At 40.6% G+C, this 17,788-nt stretch overlaps 1 protein-coding gene across 1 annotated transcript in view; it reads right to left on the reverse strand.

The window, feature by feature from the left end:
• Nucleotides 1-10,900, reverse strand: part of MYOM1 (myomesin 1) — an 80,894-nt gene extending 69,994 nt beyond the window's left edge. Inside the window, exons 1-2 of the mRNA XM_064442930.1 lie at nucleotides 10,762-10,900; nucleotides 6,806-7,294 (exon numbers count right to left, since the gene is read on the reverse strand). Coding sequence (XP_064299000.1) covers nucleotides 6,806-7,233 — 428 coding nt within the window. The 5' untranslated portion in view covers nucleotides 7,234-7,294; nucleotides 10,762-10,900. The remainder of the gene's footprint in view (nucleotides 1-6,805; nucleotides 7,295-10,761) is intronic.
• Nucleotides 10,901-17,788: the final 6,888 nt, after the last annotated feature.

Here is a 17,788-nt window from a genome sequence, read left to right on the forward strand (position 1 = left end):
TTTTCATAAAAGTAGATGAAATGTGGTGAAAATTTCAGCTCAGGCATTTTCAGCAGTGTTAAATCCAGACTAGTTCTTTGTTCCTAAAGGAGAATTTGGCCACCCTGTCAGTTAAGTTTTCAGTTAAGGTCCAGACTGCACGCTCACGTAGGGAATTAATGGGGAGCGTACATAGCAGTTCCCATCACTTCTACTAGGCCATTTGTCAATGTCTTTCCTATGTGGGTTTTTTTCCCCATCTTTCACTTATAGCTCTCTAAAATTATTTTAAAAGGAAAGAATAAATTGCTATAGGTTCTGGTTTTTTGATGGTTGTTTTTTTAATCAAGCACTCCAAGTGTTTGAAGTTGAACATCTTGCTTTCATTTTTTCTGCCTTCCACAGCTGGCTTTATGAAAATATCCCCCAAATCCTTCAGATTAATGCCAGAGATGACCATCACAATGGAGCCTGAGAAACAGGGACGAAACAGGACTTTTATTGAGGTATGTTGACTAGGATAAAAACACCGTACACGCACAGCTGATTCCCACTCTCTTCCAAGTTTTCTAAACTGCATGTCTCTTGATTGAGGCACCTTTTCATGCAGCCACCTGATTATTTTCTGGATTAGGATTACTACTCCTGGATCCTTAATGTTATTGTATGCTTTGGTTGGCCCTTGTGTGTGTGTGCTCAGGACCAGAAAAGCACATTTCTAGATGCCTTTTCCCCTCTCTGTTCTCTGGAAGGGGTAGCTGTAGCAAGGTTGTTGTGCTGTCTTCGAAGAGCAAGTGTTGGGTCCCAATACTTTGCAGTGGTATAGAAGAGGGAGCACTCAGCTACCAAAAGCACAAATGATAACTGTGAACTGAATAATGGATCCATGCAGATCCTGTAATTGTCTGCTGTTCTCAGATTGCTAACACAATGCTCCGACCAATTTACTTCAGTCATTTGTTCTTCCAGAAACTTGAGCTGGACTGAGCAAGGCCCCAGTGAGAAGTGTTTCGTTGAATAGTGCCAGTGCTGCTTTTAGACCATTTTTCTGTTCCAGCAATAGTCAAGAGCAGGTAAAAAGAAAATTTATGTGGAGAAATACCTCCCTTGCTAAATCCTTTTGGTTTCAAACCTAGGGACATCCTGAGCCAGAGGTTGCGTCCTGGCTGTAGCAGTGAGCTTACAATTTATTTATATTTGAAAATGGTGCTTTCTTTTGAACCATTTTAATCTGCCACTTTATAATGTCTTTTGTGCTTACATGCGCTCTGAGTGAAAAATCATTCCCTATTTGCTCTCTGCACACCTTTCACTATTTTATACATTAACGTTACATGCCCACGTTTTCCTCCTTCCTGAGGTAAGACCCCCCCAGTGTCTTACCTTCTCTCAACAGACAGTATTCCCAGAAGGTATTCAGAACTGCACCTACAGTTCCAGCTACAAGCACACCTTGGATTAACACACGGACACAATATGCTTTCTGTTTTATTTTCACTTTCTCTCACAGATGTTCCTAAATTTCTAGTTGCTTCATGATCACATCAGAGCATCCAGCTGGTGTTTGCAGAGCGGTATCCAGAGTTACTCCAAAATCTTGTTTAGAATTGCACTGCATAAACCAAGAGCTGAGATGAATAAATTTGAACCAGCAGAAAATGTTTCTCCTTTCCAAATCCTCTTATCATTTGCCTCTGTTCAGGCAAAGCTATATAGATGCTAGTAGAAATGCATATTCAAATGCAGATCTTTGCATGGGAAAACAGATTGATCATTATTTCTACCAGGAGGTTTATTTCCCTGTTTTTGTTTTTTTTTTTGTTATTACTATTTCTTCCTGTGCAACACGAAAACCAAACCCTGCCTACAACCATTATTTAGGTAGCCCAACAGAAGACTCTGCTTTCTTGAACAGATTCTAAAATCTTGCCCTTTATTTTGAAATGTTCCAACCTTTTACCTGATATGTGGAACAGAATCTCCCCAGAGGATAAGGAGCAGGGTATCAGTGCTCTCTAGTTTCACAAGGAGGAACAGTACCATGACCTTTTAACAGCTTTCAGCCTCATCTGATATGCCCAACTAGCATATGTATGTTTTTTTCCAGGTCAGATGCTATCTGTACTGCATTATCAAGGTTGGTGACCCAAGCCTACTGTCCTCATTTCTCAATGGTTTTCAGCATGCTAAAATATCAGTGCCAGCTCTTTCCTAGATTCTTAGTAGAGTCACTGAATTGGGAGTTGGGTGACTGTAAATCCTAAAGGCACAGGCATTGTGCTGTAGAGATGTAAAGAACAGGTAGATGCTATTAGCTTTCTCCTCTAGCCCAACAGAGGAACTAAAGACAACACCACTCTGCACGGCCTCTGAAACTCCCAAGCAGATGTCAGAATGTTGGCACCGCCCTTGTTTCTGTGCCTGAAGGGACAGGTTTCCCACCCTGCACAGAGAGTCTGGACCCAGTGGATTTAGGAATGTTTTCTGGGAGTGGACCACAACACCCTATTCCTTAGTTATTCCACCCCTGCATAAAAAGGCTGTAAGCTCTTTTACACCTCTAGGAAATCATGTATCTTGTCCTTAGCATGATTTTGTTACATCTCTCTCTCAGTTTATTCCGACAGCAGCAAAGGATGCATTCGGTATACACACAATGGCTGTACCAGCTGTACCTGCCAGAGGAGCTCCATTAGCCAAGAGACGTTTTCCAGGCGCTCTTTCTAGCAGCCGCTTCTTTCCTAATATGCAATGTTTGAATTTACTCACTGTAAAGAGGAGATAGTGGATTGGCAAACCCAATTACAGGAAAGAAATTTTCAGAAGAAAGCTCTTTAAAGCCAGCCTCTAAATATCAGAGGTGCTCTCCAGTGACTATACTCATTTAAAGTTGCTGACAGATTTGTCACAGGCCCAGGCAATATTGCTGGCAATAATCATGCTGCTCCCTAACACAGCTTCCACAACAATTTTTTTTAAAGGGGGATTGTTTCCACATAGCAGGTCCCATTAAAAAAAAATTTCCATGCTTGGCTATGACTTTTGGAAGCCACCTTCTTAACCCTCACCTATAATAAACCAAAGGATGAGCAGTGCCAAGATCACGGTCTTCTCATGTTTCTTAAAGTGTATTATTTACCCAGCCCTGTCCTGATCGTGGTTACAATATTGCTCAGAAAAGCATTCACTCTTACGGTCTGGCAGCCTAATTAATTGCAACTTAGTCACACACCTCTCCTCTGTTTGCTTGGTTCACCTGAATTATGCCATGTCTCTTTTGCTATTTTGCTTGACCTGCAAAATATATGCAAATGCCTGAGCCATACCAATAACTTCAGTTTTCTCTTTAAGCGAGCCTCTGGTCCATTTGGTGGCAGATAACCTGTCTGTGACACAATGGGATTACCTGATGCTGCTGGCCAGGAAAATAGCACATGGAAAAGCAGTGAAAGTTTGAGTAAAGGCAAATGACTGAGCTTCCAAAAAAAGAGGAAAATGGGTTTAATCCAACAGTCCTGTTTGACAGCCCTGTAGACCTATAAGCAGCTTTGGCAGACCTGACTCAAAACTCCTCAGAAGCACATGGAGGATGGAGCGGTGCTGTGGGAAGAAGGTTCTCCCTCAGGAGCCAACCTGCCCACTCCAGCAGCCCCTGAAGATGGGACAGGGAAGAGGACATGTGGCCACAACAGCAGCTTTTGGGAGAGAGCTGCCAACCCTCTCAGGTACAGACCCTGTCCGCTCCTTGGGGGAAGCAGCACACCCCGCTTCTCCGGGCTCTGCGGAGGCCAAAGACACAGTGTACGGCTAGAGATGGCCCCATGAGCTGGTAGGGAGAGTGAGGTGTGAAGTGGCAATCTACACAGTAAGACTCGCTTTCTTTGAGGAGCCCAGGGTTTTGCAGCTTTGGCAAACTGTAACCAACAAAGCTGCAAGCTTCTGTACTTGCTCTTGGTTTTGCCAGTTTTCATTTCTCTCCCTTTACTTCTTCAAGCTGTCATGGTGTGAAGAAGACTTGAAATGTGAGGAAGGGACAGCCCGCTTGCAAAGAGACTTTTATGTCTTCATGAAAAAGCAAGCTGCAGCTCCTTCAAGCTGTCTACATCCATGCTCTGGTCACGTTTTCCACTCAAGTGAGGCTTCAACATCGAGAATTGGGTTCAGGTCAAGGGCTTGCAGGTTACGTAGTCCCTAGTCCTTCTCCACTCTTTTCCCGTGATAAATTCCTCACATAGCACTAAATGCATGTGAACACTGTTTCTTTATGAACACTCTCTTCTGTACAGTGGCTACAGAAAAGGATGAGAAATTTTGCAAATATAGTAAAGTTTAGTAGAAGCTACCTTAGATAAAAATAAGAAGTGACTTGAATAAAAGCTTAGTATTTGAATAGTATACTTTTCCTCTGGGGCTTAATCCCATATCCATATCCAATCCTATATCCATTATACATAAATGTACTTTTGATATTAAAAACCATTGATATGTAATCATCAACTGTTAGCTGAAAAAATTTTATCTGGATTTAGATTTGTGTGTCCATTCAGGTTTCAAGCAACCACCACTGTTGTAGGTCATTTAGATACAGCGTTTCAAATCAAGGCCTTTTCTACTTTTTGAAAATTGAAAGAGTTTGAAGACTCATCTTTTTTTTTGCTACACTTCTCCTTTCATACAGATGGAAACAGAATGTCTTTGATTTGCCCAATTTATTTTAGTAATCCTTTTTGTCTCCGCATTATCCCTTGAAGTGTTCTGGGCTGTCTAAGGAAGACAGTACAAGCTTGGAAAGAATTACTTCAAATTGGCACTACATTTAACCATGTAATCACACTATTTGTTCTACTTTATCTCTTGCAAATGGCAGCAAAATGGGCTGCAAAAACCAAATAAATACCAACATAGAGGCCATATTAACCATAAAATTAGTTTAAAAATTGAGATTATAATTCACAACCATATTCTCTCATGTATTAATTGTTTTGTGCAAGAGAGATTCAAATTGTGTGGGTCTAATCTCCTGAGACCTAGTCTTACGTAGCAGCACTGAGTTTCTCAAACCTCCAACACAAGGACAGGATCACAGAAAAGAAGAAGTTACGTCTGAGACATTCTTATCTTTCATTACCAGGATAGTATATCAATCTGTTGGCAACTCCTGTACTACAGAGCGGCTTGGAAGTATCACTGAATATACTATTTTAAAACAAAAGCTATTATCTTGAACAAAACCTCAGGAAACCTGGAAATGTTTTAAGTTCTCCCTCAATTACACAATTCCATCTCCTTTAATATTACTTTGCTGACGTTGGAGTTCTTGGTGAGAATATACAGATTTCAGAAGAAACTCATCTGACAAACCAGAGTCTCTGAAGTGTTTATATCTGGGACACAGAAACAGGTTTTTTTTACAATCATATTTTGCAATTTCAGGTAATGTTCTTATTTCTTATGGGAACATTTTCTATGAGAAGAAGGAGGCTTTGGGGTAGGGTCAGCAACAGGCTGTGTAGGCAAAGCAGGATCACTGCTGAAATTTGGGATATCTTCCCCTACCCAACTCTCTCTGGAAGCATAACTCTCAGTCACAACATCTCACTTGCTTCCCTTCAGCAGCAGATTATAAATGAGCTTCTCACTGCTCCACTTTGTGGTTAATTATTTGCACAAATGAAATTGCTCTGACAGCAAAGATTGGATATTACCTAGCCCAAGACAGTAAAGTAGTCAAGTCATTCATCTGGGCTCTAACGGCCTGAGGTTCAAATTCCTGAACAGACCCTGGCAAATAGACTTGACTCTGAACTTGCAGAAAGCCAGATGAAGGCTGTAATCACAAGACATTGTTTAATGCAGTAGAGGTAGTCTTTCCCTCAGTGGTTTTGCCGAAAATTCCATCTTTATCCACAATCCTTGGAGGATATTCAGTTTTCAAAATTTAAATTTTCTGATGGACAAGTCTTGATCAGTTCTGCTAATAATACTCTAAATTTTGTATTAATGTAACAGCAAGCAGATGTTTTGGCCTATAATTTGTTGACCATTTCCTCTATTGCTAACAGCTGCTCTAATCTTACTTTAATACCCCCCTAATTTCTGTAAATCTCTGAGATACATACAAACAATGAGAGGCTATGATATCTAAAATATTCTGCTAATGTAATTGCTTGAGCAACATTTATTATCTTAATTAAACAGAAAACATGGCAGCTAAGCCTAGCTGCTCTTCTAGTGCAAGATAAACATTTCAGGGTATTCCTACTTCGGAAATAGTATGCCTCAACCAATACACAGTGTGAAAATCCAAATTTCTTGAATCACTCAGCATAAAAGTGAAACCATTAGGCCAAAGAAGAATTGTTTAATGATGTATGGACATGTCAGCTCAAACTTGTGTGAACAGCCCTAAGTTCTTTTACTGCTCCAACTTGGCCAGATAAGAGCCAGCCTCAAAGCAAAAGCTATCTCAACACTGCACGTTAAGGTCAGCTGTATTTATATGGGTAAACAACTTGGAAGGAGAAGTGGCTCATGCGTAACCGGTTTGGAGCATGAATATGTCATCATTCAGCCACATCAGCATTGCCAGTGTTCTTCTGCCAATCCAACCATCACACACAAATTAATCCAACAAACTAAGCTGACCACAGTCTTTCCCATTGCCAAAGCCAAAGGAAAACATCAAGCCTGGAAGACACATTAACACCAAGTTACAGAGGCAATTCTGTGGAAGAGGAGGAGATCTTTGTCATTGATGTCAATGGGAGGTGGTTGGATGTTGGATGTTTTTGTTTCAGAATATTGTTTCAAAGGCAGATCTACTTACCCAAGACTGTAGGTTTCAGATCCCAGCCTGTAGGCTGCAGCCAGCTTGTTGATGGATTCAGATCCGTGGCTGTAGGCAGCAGAGCTCTTGCTGAGGGATTCAGAGTCAAGACTGTAGGCAGCAGATCTTTTACTTTGTGCAGCGGAGTGATCATAGGCTTGAGATCCGTAGCTGTAGGCTGCTGACTCAAGGTCATAGGCTGAAGAGCCATGACTGTATGCCGCTGAAGAGTCAAGGCTGAAGTCTGCTGCAGATGCATGGCGATAGGCTGCAGAGCCCCTAGCGTAAGCTGTAGATCCTTGAGCATAGACAGCAGATTTGCGCTTTGTTTCCTTTTGGTACTGGCTGACAGTGGACTGCAGTGCTTTATGGCGGTATGCACGGTCATAGTGGTCATGGTGTCTTTGGTAGAAAGGTAAAGACATCATGGGTGTCGTCTAATTTTGTTTTTTACTGCACGTTTCTGAATGTAAATAAACAGGACAGTGTCTGAAAAAGAAAAGATCAAACATAACAACTACTTTTAAATAAACTTCTGAGTTAGCATGCAAATAATACACAACAATACAAACTAACACAAACTTAAAACTTCAAAAATCAAATGCAATGAATTTAGGGTTATCTTTCTATGATATGTTTTAGACCTTCAGATAGGTTTGTATTTAAGTTTCAAGACCCTATGTCGCTCATCATGACCAGAAAACCTTGCACTATTGTGTCAGTTCATTTGTAGTTTGTCTCCCTGTTACTGCAAACTATTCACGTTTTACATGCTCAACTTCTCCACTCATTACTGCGAGCTAATGAAATTTTATGTGCTCAGCTTCTTGAGATAGTGTAAATATTTTGTTAAATTACAAAACAGAGAATAAAGTAATAAATTATTTAAAGAGGTATGACCAATTTCAACAAGATTATATAAGCTGAAATAAAAACATATTAACATTTCATTAATTTTTGTAATCCAATTTTCAGATTGAATTGAATATTCCATTTAATATTTTAACAGTGAATTAAAAACACTAAGATTGAGAAGGATGTCACTTTTTCTGTAAACATGCATTACATTGCTTATTTTGTATGTGATACTAGAGATGCATTTAAAATGGCTTATCATACTTTTACAGTTTAATCAGTGATACAGTCTGTATGCAATGAGTAAAATGATCATTCTCCTCAGTCCAAATGACCTTTTTTTTTTCCCACCTAGAATGTCATGTTCAAGATCATCAAGAAACTTCCTCCAGACAATAGCTCCATCTAAGTTTTACTTTGCAGAGTCATCAGTAGATTGTCTTGCAGTCACTCATAGCAGGAAATTTGATCAGGTGAGAGGTAGTTCCCCTCTCAAAATGGGATGAGGGCTGAGTGCAGAAAGGATTTCCCTTGGTTTTTAAGCTGGCAATTCAGCCTTTATTTTGTTATTGTTTTATTTTGCTGTTGTTAAACCTGACTTTTTCTTTGACACACAAGATTGCCTCTACTAATCCCTATGAGAACCTTTCTTTCTCTTATCACTGGTGATTAGGCTTACAACATGGCTAGGATTGTCCCTTAAAAAGTACATGATTATGAATAGAAATGAGCTACAGTGGGGAAATGTATAGAAGAATTTAAAGATCAAAAAAACAATGGTGAGAGGTGTTTGTTATTGGTTTTTTTAATATCAATCACAACAGGAGACTTGTTCTGCTTCTGGTTTTGTTCATGTTAATGAACAATGATCTGATGTTTTAACATAAAATACATTTACAGAGCTGGAGTGTAATCATGATTTTATGCAAATCAAGGTATTTTTTCCATGGCCTTTATGCTTCCTAGTTTTCAGACCTTGGCTTTTTCTTTAGTATTTGGTTCTGATAGCAAGTCAACAAATTACAAACTGTTCTCTTTGGTAACTGCTCAGGTACTCACCCTGACTAAGGAAAATTATGAAAAAAAAACCCCAAACCCCAATGTTTCATCTTTCTTATATTTCAGGGCTCTCCCAAGGGAACCGCCATTTGTGTGATACCGGAACAGATCACTTGTTCACAGAAAGTCAACAAGTAAGAAAGAAATTCAGAAGTCTTTAGTATGTAAAAGACAGTGCTGATATCCTGACCACAGTAAAACTGTGACTTCAAGGAAACCAGTTTATGCCTTTACTTTATTTTTATCTGAGGAAGGGGAAGGAATGGGAAAGAGTGTTAGCCTATTGTTCTCTATGGCAAAAGCCGATGTTCCTTTTTAATTCCCTTATTTCTCCTGCTGGCTATTTTTTCATGTAAATCTAAAGAACACAATTATTTTGTCTAATATCCTTGTTTCTAATACCTATCAATATTTTGTGTTGTTATTCATTTCACTTTGTTAGCTTTCAGTAGTATGTAGTTCCTCTTAATTTCCCTAGTTTCAGAAGATTTCTTCTCTATTTTCCCTCATTGCTTTCTCTCCCAGCTCCACAGGGCTAGGTTGAGGGTTTGCAAGCCACTTTGATCTCTGCTAAGCAAAGTTAAGGCATAAAGATGAGTCTTGTCTTGCACACTGAAAGGGAAAGAACATGAAAATATCCTGTTTTCCTTCTCCAGAGTACTACAGTTGTCTCCCTTCGTCTTCACCAGCTTTATTTGCAGCATTGGCTGGCTTCATCATGGATACAACAGCCCCAATGCCAACAGCCCTTCAGTCCTGTCACTCAGGGATTCCCACAATCTTCCAGGTTTCAAAGGAAGGAAGGTGATCCAAAAGTATCTGTTGCCCATTAAGGAGGAGTTAAAAGAGGCATTTCATCTACATCTTATCAGAGCAAAAGAACAAGCAGAGGACATAAAACATATTTAAAACATACAAAGGCAACCTTTTTCTTCCAAACATATAAGGTCTGGACCTCACTGTCCTCAGGAGTAAGAGGAGGAGTCTGTGACAGGAGTAAGAACTAAGGTAGTAAGGCAGGAGCTGAGCATGAAGTCACCTCTCCTGGTTCAAATCAAAGGCCAACTCTTACTCACATCATATAAGAGGAAACTGCTTTTATAGGTATTTTGTTACACTATGAGTTGTGTTTTCTATTTCCTCTGAAACATCAAGCATTGCTTACAGGCCAGGATCAGTTAGTTACTCTAGTCTAATCAGATATAGTTGTGTGACGTTGTTGGAGATGACAAGAAATTCTGAACCTTGTAAGGATTTTATTTGGAATACTGTCTGATTATTGGGTTTACTTCCATCTCTTCAGTTTTATAAAATTCATGCTACCTGTGCCTGCTCAGTCTGTGTTCACTGATCAGCCCCCTTTAGTGTGAGGGCAACAATCCAGTAGGTTTTTGTAACTGCAGAGCTTGGCCTAAAAATATTAGTGGCCATAATTAGATGAATATGCAGCTAAATGGAGCTATATGTTAGCAGCTGTTGAACTGAATTTTCAAAATGACTACTGAGCAGACAGACAGTTCTGTACTTGTTCATAGCTGTGGCTACACATTATTGGCATTGCCTCTTGCTCTGTTTATCAGTATCTGTAATTCTTTACAGACCTACTCCATCAACCAGGGAAAATAGTGAAATACATAAAAAACAGAAACACTTATAAGCAGGAAAAAAATTATAACATTTCCTTCAGCTCAGTCAATGGCTTTACAGATCACAAGACATGCTATGCAACTTGAAAATATTTAGATTATTTACACATTCTCTAAGCCCAAAGGAGGTTACATGACAAATTCCTCCTGTGTCTCAGTAACCCATGCTTCATTTGTGAGTATTGTGACAATATGCAAGGATAGTTGAGCTGATAAGTGAACCCTTGCACTATTTTGCTTTGTTTCACCCTCAGATGTCTTCAGTTCATGTCCACAAGTCCTTCAAATAACTGCTGAGCTAAGAAGAATAAAGGGAGCTACTATCAACTCGGCATTACAGATTCAGGTTAAAAATATTTGAACACATAAAATCTTCTGTCATAAAGGAACACTTACCAGGGCCCAAATGAATGGCAGCAAATTGAATAGCTATCAAGCGGATGAAGAGCAGAAAAATACAGCAACGATGAAGCCAGCAAAGAAGGAGGTAGTCAGGACGAGGGGTAAGGACTGGACTTCAAGGTCCAGAACAAAAATAATGCCTGGAGTCAGTGGAATGTCAGAGCTCCAGTCCAGACCTTTTATGGCCAGAGGGGTGATAAATATAGCATCGAAGAGGAAGAGGGACAGAGACAGATACCGATACCCTGTGCTATCTCTGTGCAAAGACATGATGACAGCAGCTTCAAACTGAGCTCTCCCTATTCCGTATCTTCACTAAATTCACTACAAAATCAGAATTCCAATTCAAAATAATTTTTAGGACTTTTTTCCTTAGTTAAATCAGATTTAGGAGAGGAAAAGAATGTTTTGTGTCATGAACCAGAAAAAACCAGTCCCTGTATTGACCTTTGCCATGGTACAAGAATATGAATGTTTTATGGATTCCTTTTTTTTTTTATGCCAAGCCACAGTGCTTGTAATGCAGATATTCTAGCTTAATGACAGACAACCTAGAGAAGTACTTAGCAGCAAATGTGTTGCAATTCAATAAAAATGTGCTTTCTTTGTTCTGTTGACAAGGTGTTACATGTAATGCAGCCCAGAAGACCAACCATATCCCCAGCTCATCAAAAGAAGTGTGGCCAGCAGGCTGAGGGAGGTCACTCTGTTGCTCTACTCCGCTCTGATGAGACCCCACCTGGAGTGCTGCGTCCAGCTCTGGGGTCCTCAGCACAGAAAGGACATGGACCTGATGGAGCAGGTCCAGAGGAGGGCCACAAAAATGACCAGAGGGATGGAATGCCTCTCCTATGAAGACAGGCTGAGAGAGTTAGGGTTATTCGGCATGGAGGAGGGAAGGCTCTGGGGAGACCTGGTTGCTGCCTTTCAGTACTTAAAGGGGGACTATAAGAAAGATAGGGACAGACTTTTTAGCAGGGCCTGTAGCGATAGGACAAGGAGTAATGGTTTTAAACTGAAAGATGGTGGATTTAGATTGGATATAAGGAAGAAATTTTTTACAATGAAGGTGGTGAAACTCTGGCACAGGTTGCCCAGCAAGGTGGTAGGTGCCCCATCCCTCGAAATATTCAAGGTCAGGTTGGACAGGGCTCTGAGCAACCTGATCTAGTTGAAGGCGGGGTTGCAGGGGGGTTGGAGCAGATGACCTTTAAAGGTCCCTTCCAACCCAAACGATTCTATGATTCTAAGGTTCTGTGATCTCCCACACCAGGAGCTGTTCAGCTACTTGAACCATATGGGCTTTTGGTCTTTGCTCCCAAGCACAGAAAGTATGGCCAGCAAAAGTTTGTACAGTCATAAAAATTGTATCTTGGCTCAGGAAACTGGCCGTACCTGCCACAGGCAGCATGAAAGCTGGGGACCCTAATATAACCTCTTCTTCCCCCCAGTTACGTGCCAACAGCAGTGCCGCTGAGCAATGGTATCTGGACTATGACATACATTTTTAATTAGAGAAGGTAGGGGCCTCAATGGATGGACTCCTGGATTCTGTTGCAGACTCCTGATCCACTCCTTCCATATGGGTCATTTGTATTAGCATCCTGAAAGACTTAATGACATGCAAATTGCTTTTGAAAATTTCAGAGAGAGATGTAGAGAAATGAAAACAATTAAACATCTTGTTTCTCTGTTCTCATTGTGATACAATTTGTATAGATGACAAGTGGGACATAAAAATCTAAACAACATTTTCCAGTGGTTTTCTGGCTATAATGGCACTACCAAGTCCAATACAGTTTTCAAATTCTGTGCTGGCTCTGTTTATTCTGTAAATAAAATGGAGACACTGTGTGACAGCAAAATCTTCTGGGTTCTTTAATTATTTTGGCACTTAAATTTACACACTTCTATCTGGCTTTAAAATGAGATAATATCCACAGCTAATTTTAAACCACTTAACTCCTCTTTGAATATCAAAGTGTATGATTCAAATCACTTGGAGCTCTGTAAGTCTGGGAATCCCTGCAGCACTCTGTATCCACATTTAGTCACACCGGTCCTGGGAGAAAAAGTCTTTGGAAGTGTTAGTTCTGTCTAATTAGAATTACATAGTGCCAGAGATCGGTTCGTTTTTCTGAATGGGAAAGATGGAAGATGAATTTAGAACCTGACACAGCAGAATAAACAGCTTTCTAGACTTTTTGTCTATTGAAGTTCTGAGAGCTACAGCATCCTGTAGCTGTGGGTATTAATCAGATTCCACAGACATTTTTCTCCAGAAAAAAAGCCGCTTTGGGAAGATGTGCTATTCTCCATTATACCCTAACTCGCTGGCTTCCCAACCCACTGAAGACAAGGGAGATCTGTGTTCCCTTACCTTCACCCATGAGAAGGTCTTAATCTCCAGGTAGAGTCAATCTCTGTTTCTGCTTATTCTCTGTGTCACTCTCAGTTCATGTATTTCACATGGAGTCAGACTTGTAACAGAAGGGACTAAGAGCAGCTTACTGCACCTTGAGAGTTTGGCCTCAATAGCATGCAAAAGTAGGGGGAAATAAATCAGGTGTGAAGTGAACCAACACTGGTGCAAGTTTTTCATTAGGTGTGCTGAATGTTACTGCTTGTTTTACATCAGGAGGTGCTGGTCCGTTACGACCCCTGTAAGAAAGGCATTCAGAGTCCCTAAGGTATCAGTCAAAATGTTATGTATTAGAGCTAACACCATAAGAATAAATTAGTATAGATAATCTTACATCCCCTTATATGCTGGAAGCCCCAAGCGGTGTAACATCAAACGGGACTCCAACCCATGTGCAACACACCATAAAGACCCTGTCAGCAGAAGTCGACCCCACATTTCAGTCATTTGAGCTATTATAGGATTTCCTTACAAGAAAACAACTCTATTATTTCTATTGTCAAACAGAAAGGATGTTTACATGAGAACTTCTTGCTGCACCGTTGGACAAGTGCAGGCAAGGCCACGCAGGTGGTGTAATTGCTGGTACCAATTGGGAGCTGCCTGCAAGCTCCTCTGTGCAATTTGTTGGCAGAGTTTGTCCTGCAGCCAAGGGATGTGTGCAGCACAACACAGCCTGAAGGCCATGCTCTACCTGCAGCACAACCTGGCATAGCACAGGCCTGGTCATGCTCTGGTTAATTGCTGTGTGGATTACTGACTCCTCCATGTACAGAGGTCTCCAGACAGGACCACTGCACAGCTTCACCTCTGGTCCCAGTTTCCTCACTGCCAATGCATGCACAGGAGAGACCAGTCTGCACTCCTTCCTTCTGCTTACTGACAGGCAATGATGGAAAATAATTTTTTTCATAAATTTAGCAAAGCCCACCTGTACCCCGTCCTGCTTGAAGTTATCCTTCTGCACCATGGGTGGCCTGAACCGTACGCAGTACTCTGGAAGAAGTTTCATTAGAAACCATTACTTTCATACTGTAACACATTTCTGTCTGTGCTGGGAAAAAAGCTCAACTGGTAAGCTTTAGAATTGCATTGGTCTTTTTCACCCATACATTACATTGGCAGCTCATTCTGACTTGATTGACGTCTTCAGATCTCTTTAGTCCTCTGTCATTTCCAGCTGAGGCAACCCAATGACATCTTGCATCTTATGACGTTACACTTTGTACTACTGAATTTCATCTCTGTTACTCTAAGCTTTGCTCCTATATAATGTTCTAATTATTCCTTGTAGTGCAGATGCCCCTCAATGTTACATAGTCAGTAAATTACATTAGCACCTGTCTATTTTTTGATAATAAGATCACCAGTAAAAACATTAAATATTGGTCCCAAGACTGCTCCTTTGCCACTAAAGTCTCTCCCCTAATTCTTCCCCTCTCAACAAAACGTGGTATTGCTCATCTAGCCATTGGGCTAGTGTAGGGCTTGTCTGGTCTACACCTTTTGTGGAAATTCTCCATTTTAACTAAGAGCTTTCCAGGTGGTAGGGTATCAAATCTAGATGGGCTCAATCAGTTGCATTTCTGTTGTATGGAGAATGATTTATCATTTTATTTTAAAAAAAAAGGTTACTTGATCTGTTCTTGATTTTGTTCTTCTTGACCTAGATGGGCTACATGATTTATTCTTATTGAGCGCATTCCATCCAGATTTGCATTTTCCTCCAAATGTGTAGTAGCTTTCTCTTCAAAACCTGTTTTAAAGCACGATTTTTCCAAAAGCCTTTCAAGCTATTGACTGTTGGTGCCTAGATCAATTTTTCATTATACAGAAATATTTGCCTTACCATTATAAGTAACATTTATTCCGCAGCGTCTCTCTGGGAACTGGAAGTGTCCCATAACAAGTCAGTTGCTGGCAGCATTTATTTTCCTTTGTAACATTTTAAAGGTTTCTGTTCATATTAAAACCTCACCCTGAGAGTCTATCGCAGACTCCTAGAGCTATTCCAACATTGAATTCTTATAATTTCTTTAAGTGCCTTTGGCACTTACATGCTTTTTCAGTCCACTGTATCTCCTGTCATTTTAAATGACATACCAAAACAGATGGTTGTTAAATGTTGTCCCATACTGTATCTGTCAATCTTTCCTAAGCACCACAGATCCTTCAATATCTTTATTCCAATAATGATGGATAGTTTCTGTAATCCTCACCCTAGGTTTGCATCTTGGAAAGACTGGCCAAAACACCTCGACACACAACTGCTGAAGGACCAGAGAGTTGCTCCAACTGCAGATAACCCAAAGCCAGAAAACTTGACTGAGGTTTAATATTTGAGCTCTTGCCATTTAGTTACGCAGTTTTTAGAAGCAGATAATATACTTCAAAATATGAGTTAAGTAGTTTGGCCAGGATATTGGCCAAATGGAGGTGCCTGATGCCCGGGGCTGGGGCTGCCCAGGTGCCCCGAGGCTGCTCTGCTCCCTGCTGGGGTAGTGGGACAGGACCTGGCTGCCAGGCCCTGCCCTGGTGGACCCTGTGGGGAGCCCTCATTGTCACCAGGGAGCCTGGACACTTAAACAGTGACTTTGTATTGATTGCCTTCCCCTTTCCTGTTATCAAAAGTCTATTTAATTGCACTATTTTAATACAAAGAAAACAAACTCTAGATATCATCTCACTCAGATTTAAGGCACTATTGCAATAATATGAAGCAATTGCCTCAGGTATTACAATAATCATTACCACAATCATTCAGGCACAGCTAACACAAATTTACCACCCAGAATGCAATAATAATTTTCATTTTCCTTGTTCTCACATTGGATGATGAAATACTTTTGTATCAGTCATATGTTTCCATTAAAGAAAAGGATAGTGGCAATGTCTTACTGGAAAAATAGAATGGTTTTATCTATCACACTTGGAAATTATTTCCAATGCAGTATTTAAGCTGAACAAAGTATTGAGGAAAATTTGCATCCGAAATTTACAAACTGATTGTTTTATTCAATACTCCCTGCAGGACAGAACCATCAAATTTAGAACCTCAGTTAAGAACAAAAAACTATTACAGAGGTTGGGGACATAATGCAAAAAGACCTGGTGAAGACCAAGACAGGAAAATAGACTGGAGCTTAGTATTTGAGGAAGAGGGATCTGATGGGTGAAGGCACAAGTCAGATAATTCTGGTGACTATTTGCCATGTGTGATTTAGCTTTAAATGATGCAGCTCCAACACCAACAGCATGAGTTGCAGCAGCAAATTATATTTGAGACAGCTACCAAACCCACCAGGACTTTTTATAAGTATTTAGACAGTTAATCAAATTATTTTAATAGCTTTTTCCAGTCACTTAAAACATCTGCTATAGCTGGTTGCCTCAGGCTGCGGTGCAGTCGTATTCCATGAGGGCAGCAGTGTATTTAACTTTGAAACGGATTCATTCTGATTTTTATGTGAGGGGCCAATATTCTTGTTTCTCCATCCATGCTGTAGGACAAGTTTTCTATGTTTCTGAGCAAGATCAAGTTCAGAGACTCAACAAAAGGGACCAGCATCAGCCAAAATAAGATGCTTCGAGGACTGGAGAATATATGAATTTGCAGGGCAAGATCAGTCCAGTTTCCTGACTGATGGCGGTCAGTACTAAATGGTTCAGGAAAAGATACAAGAAATCACACAGTAGACAGGTTTGTAATATCCTTTCCAAGGGGATATTTCACCTTAACAGTTGTTGTTTATCAGTTATTTTATGATGTTATAACTCATGTGACTTATAAGAGAAGTTGTGGTGGCTTAACGAAGTCCTTTATTAAAAAAATGAATATATATAATGCTAGTCCTACAGATGAGACCTCACCCTTTACTGACTCTCTGAAAATCAGTTTGTATTTGGTTACTTTATAAGCTGTCGAAAGTTACTAGTTCCCATCTGTCTTTTGCTCGCTATAGCTTGTTCCTGGCTTTTTACCAGGAGCTGTCAATGTCCTGTTAGCACGACCATGCCTCTTCCTGTGAAATCTCCTTCAGCAGGACATGCTAGCAAGGTGGCAGCAGTCTTCCCCACTGCATCTGGAAAGAAGCAGAGGACCACTGCTTCGTTTCTAATGACTGGGATTCAAAACGCAGCACCTTTATAGCCAAAGCAAGCCTCGTAACTCACTGTAAGGTTAAACAACAGTGGCAAAATGCAAACCCTAATCCAGCAAACCCATCTCCTCCAAGTCACTTAGCCACACTAAATTGCAGAAGTGCCTCTCCAAAACGCTGTGCTTGTGTATGCCACCAGTGAAAAATAATTACTTCTGGATGTGTCATTTACACCACTTTTGATATTTCCACTGTGTAAGCTGCAGTGATGTTGCGTGGGAGACTTACACCATACGGGCAAGAGATGTGCCCAAACCCCACTGGCTCCTGTAGCTCCCGAGGAAAAGAGACCACAGGTTCACTGCCAGAGAAAGAAATCTCTGTGACTGCGAGAGGGGGAACTAAGAGGAGGTACCCAGAGCAACTTACAGGGCAGGGGAGGGTCAAGCAGGGGGTGAGTTTCAGCTGTTAAATTATCCTCCTCTGCCTACACAAGCAG

Source organism: Phalacrocorax carbo, chromosome 2 (genome assembly GCF_963921805.1).
Source record: "Phalacrocorax carbo chromosome 2, bPhaCar2.1, whole genome shotgun sequence".
NCBI classification, from domain to species: Eukaryota; Metazoa; Chordata; class Aves; order Suliformes; family Phalacrocoracidae; genus Phalacrocorax; species Phalacrocorax carbo.